Here is a 5000-nt window from a genome sequence, read left to right as displayed (position 1 = left end):
GAGAAATAGGAGTAGGACAGAGAGAGAGGAAGAAGATAGGGAAAAAGAAGAAGAAAAAAAACCCTGAAAGATGAAGAAAAAAATAAGATAGATTACGAAAGGAGAAAAAATAAACGTAAGAATTAGTAAGAAAGAGAGGAGTAAGGCAGCAAAGATAGAGGGAGGGCGAGGGTGAGGAAACGAAGAAAGGCAGAAGAAAGAAGAGCGGGAAGGGGGGGGGGGGGGATGGAATTGAGGGGGAGTGGGGTGGAGGGGGAGTTGGGGGGAGTGGGGTGGAGGGGGAATTGGGGGGAAGGGGAAATGAACGAGAAGGTCAGCTGGTGTTCCGGCTGAACCTCGAGTCACTCAGTAAGGTGTTCACGAGACAAGAGGTTGTGTGTTCAGTTCCTCTCTCTCTCGCTTCTAAGATGGCCGCCAAGTCTTTCTACGATCTCTCGGCGAAGAATGTTGAAGGTGAGAATCACACACACATTAAAACATACACACGCACGCACACACAGACACACACGCGCACGCACACATGTTTTATGTGATTTAGTCATTGTCATCATTATTCTGGTCATCACTTGAATTTTAGGAATACCTTTGCTATATCTATTTTATATCCATATACGTGTATATAGTTATACTAATCAACAGATAGACAGATAGATACATATATTAGCATCATTAGCACCATCACATGACATACGAAAAAAAAGCCTATCAATTTCAAAATTTTCTTCACTGTAAAAATGTCGGTCATGTGTTATCAACTCTTATCCGTCTTATATTTATCTTTCCGCTACTATTACATTTGCTATCGACCCGATACTCCATATGTTATCTTCAGTTGTAACTGTATGTCAAACCAATTTAATTTTCACTTTTTCATCATGATTACGGAATTTTATATATCTAATATGTTTTATTATTAATAAATATATATATTTTTTTCATCACGTATATTATATATATGTGACTTAATATCTTCTAAAATCTATACTGACCTGTTCCTGTGTCTCATGAATACACCAAAATATTAATCTTTGATTTAATCTTACGCGTCTTAGCTTAGTCATAACTGATTTACCTGTTTTCAAAAGTTTCGCAACGTATAGCGCAACTGGGAATGCAGACTGATTCAAAATTTTGGGATTTTCAATAAGGAACTTTCCATGAATTGTTGTATGTGTGTGTGTGGGGGGGGGGGGGGGTAGAGGTGTTTATATGTGTGTATGTATGACTGTGAATGTGTGTGTCTTTGTGCGTGTGAGTGTGTGTGTGTGTGTGTCTTTGTGTGTGTGCGTGCGTGTGTGTATGTATATCTAAATATACATGGTCATCACCAGCCTCTAGTATACCTAACTTTGATGGGTTATGAAAAGGATTGAATTAAACAGTTAAAAAAAGCTCTAGATTCATTTGGGTAAATTAACATATCACAGCGACTCTTTCAGACTTTCTACGCGAAGAAATACAGTATTTCAGATGAAAAAAAAATAGAATGAGATAGAGAGAAATACATACGTTTTTTTTATTATTTTCTGGAAGGTCAGCTGAGTCTCATTAATTCATTAATATTTTTCAGATGGTATCGTTTTGAATTTAATAAATCATGAAGGATTCGAAAGAATATGTCCATTAACCAAAAAAGAGGAAGTTTGAAAATTAGCTTATGAATTAAATGTAACGTCGTATATATATATGTAATATGTACACACACACACACACACACACACACACACACACACACACACACACACACACACACACACACACACACACACACACACAGATATATATGTATGTGTATATATATATATATATATATATATATGTATATATATATATATATATATATATATATATATATATATATATATATATATATATATATATATATATATATGTATATGTATATATATAGAGAGAGAGAGAGAGAGAGAGAGAGAGAGAGAGAGAGAGAGAGAGAGAGAGCAATGCCATATATACATCAATACTTATAATTATGCTTGAATTGCCATCTTTATATGAAATAATCTCAAACACACAACAGCATCTATATCAACATCTATCCATGTCAATGTAATCTGTACACTTATATAGCTACAGTAAGACCTCAAATTAAAATAACACTCTTATGATTATGAAATATTCCTACAGCAGTCACATATTATAGAACGGAACTCAAGACTGCCTCTTTTTATGTTATTACGTGTGTGTTTTTTTGTTCTGTTATATGTAAAAATAGCAAGCGCTACATCCTGCCTGCTGTGTTATGCTGGCGTACCACGGCTCATGGCGATGCTCTCAAGGTTAAAAGTCTGAAGAAACCGGAAAATTTGTGTGTGTGTGTTTGCTGTTCGTGGATGTAGAGTGTGTTTATGTTTGGTGTGTGTGTGTGTGTAGTTGTTTTTTGTGTTTGGCATTTTTTTTTTTTATGTTTCTGTTTCTGTGTCTGTTTGTTTGTGCTAGCTTTCTCTGTCTGTATTTATGTTTGTCTGTCTCTATCAATTTACACACACACACACACACACACACACACACACACACACTCACACACACACATACGAGTATGCACGCACGCAAACACACGCACACATATACACGCATATATATTATGTGCTGTTATCTATATCTATTTCAGTCTACTTATATATCTATCAGTCCATCCATCAATCCATCTATCTATCTGTTTACATATGTAATTACTTATATACATAAGGATACCCTAGCATACGCATAAAAATGTATATTCCGAGAATTGGTAAAAAGTCACGTATTTGGACTGAATTATCACTTTTTTAAAATTAAAATATCGACATAAATCAACCACGCGTATTTCCAACATCATTATGAATAATTCGACACACACGTAATATTAACAAATTCAAAACACTTCCGCTCTCCTGTTAATTAAATCTCAAATCATATCAAATCATAATCGGTTCAGTAAACAATAAAAAAAAACAACACGATTTAATGAACAAAAACAGTAAATGAAATATCTCATTACTGTATATGAATAAAATCTATTCACCTGTCAATTTACGATCTCAACGAGTAAGTAATAGGAAATGAGAAAATCAAAATAATAATTGAATGATAATGTAAGTCTTAGTTTTTTCCCTTCTCTTGTAAATGGAATAATATACGACAGGAATATTCGAGAACATTAGAACAGATTAATAATCTTGCATTTTGATATATTCAGAAGTAGCAAATGTTTGATTATTGTTTTTGTTACTGCTTTTTTATTATTGCTATTATCATTATTATGTTGTTATTATTGTGATAATTATTATCATTATCATTATTATCTTTGGTATTGTTATTATTATTATGAATATAATTGATATTATTATCATTATTATAATTGTTATTATTATTATTATAATTGTTATTATTATTATTATATAATTGTTATTATTATTATCATAATTGTTATTATTATTATAATTGTTGTTATTATTATTATTATTATTATTATTATTATTATTATTATTATTATTATTATCATTATGATTATCATTATTACCATTAATATCATCATTGTTATTATTATCATTTTTATCAATAGTCATATTACTATCATCATTATCAATATTCATATCATTACTACAATCATTATTATTATCATTGTTGCTGTTGTTGTCATTATGATCATCACCATTATTAGTATTGTTATCACTGTTACTCTTATCATAACTATCACCATCATCACCATCCTTATTAATTATCACCATTATCATTCCATACAGTCTGAGTCACGTTCTCGGTGACCTTTGACCTGATTTCTGCATCAATGCGTTCTTAGTTTCACTTCCTGCTTCTCCCCTTCCAAGTTTTTTTTTTTTTTTATCTTTTTTGGAATCCTGTACTTTTTTTTTTTTTTTTTTTTTGAACATTCGCATTTTACATATTATTTTTATCTCTCGACCTTTTTCCTTTTGTTCGCTTCTTTGTTCATTTTTTTTTTTGTCATTCATTGTTGCGTGAAATTTTCGAGAGCAAAATCCAGTAGGTAGATGTATTGTTTCCTTTCACACAACCGCTAAAAAATGTAAAAGCCAAACGTATTTTTATTTACTAAAGATTTTTTTCTTATGCAGGTTTTGACAAAAAAAAAAAAAAAAAAAATGGTATGAAAACTATTATCATAATCTTGCGCCAAAAGCCAGCATTAGCGCCATCTATCGCAAAAACCCGGAACTAAATCGCCCGCCAAATTTTCAATCTTTGATGTTGCTTATTAAAGTTTTCGTAATTTCGAAACCTATCTTTTGGCACGTCTAAGAAGATGAAATTTGGTCAAGAATATTAGTTTCGTATTTTCTCCCTCCCGCTATCATTTCACTTCGATTTAAGCGACTTACAGCGACATTTGAAACAATTGATTTTTTTTTCTTGGAGACCTTTAGCAACTCTGACCAGGATCCTCGATGGAAGATAGCAAATAATTCAATAAATAAATACATAAATAGACAGTTCTCTTCAATCTACCCTTTTGATCTCGATAAAAAAAAAAGTATCATTAAATAATAAAATTAAAAAGCCACGTGTCTACACTGACATTGAAACAGTTTTACGCTTTTCAAAAGTAAAGATACAGTACGATGACTAAGCAAAATAATCTTGGCCTTATCCTTTCATCAAAATCAAAGACACACATGAATAAAGTAAACATGAAGGATGGCCGTGACCTTTGAACTATTTTATTTGTATATTTATTTTTGAAATGAACTCGAGAACGGTAGAGAAAGAAAAAAAAAAAAAAATAGAGAGCAGCACGTGTACATTAAACTTTTATTTTATTCATTACTATCAACTATTGATTTCTTTATTTCTTTTTAATTTTTCGTTTATTTGTAGTTATTTATTTGTTTCTTATTTATGAATGGGAATTCGTACAGTATCATGCTAAACATTTATAAAGTAATTTTTTTTTTTTATAGTGAATCATAAGCGTATATACATCAAAGTGATAGAATTTATATAGTAAAGTGACAGTATATGTA

At 31.2% G+C, this 5000-nt stretch overlaps 1 protein-coding gene across 1 annotated transcript in view; it reads left to right on the top strand.

Annotated features, from left to right (window-relative positions):
* Positions 1-351: 351 nt before the first annotated feature.
* The window catches only part of LOC125036029 (glutathione peroxidase 2-like), a 12579-nt gene continuing 7930 nt past the window's right edge, over positions 352-5000 (top strand). Inside the window, exon 1 of the mRNA XM_047628389.1 lies at positions 352-453. Coding sequence (XP_047484345.1) covers positions 408-453 — 46 coding nt within the window. The 5' untranslated portion in view covers positions 352-407. The remainder of the gene's footprint in view (positions 454-5000) is intronic.

This window comes from Penaeus chinensis, chromosome 20 (genome assembly GCF_019202785.1).
Source record: "Penaeus chinensis breed Huanghai No. 1 chromosome 20, ASM1920278v2, whole genome shotgun sequence".
NCBI lineage: Eukaryota > Metazoa > Arthropoda > Malacostraca > Decapoda > Penaeidae > Penaeus > Penaeus chinensis.
The sequence above is the reverse complement of the archived record's forward strand: the minus strand, read 5'-3'. Positions and strand labels throughout refer to the sequence as shown.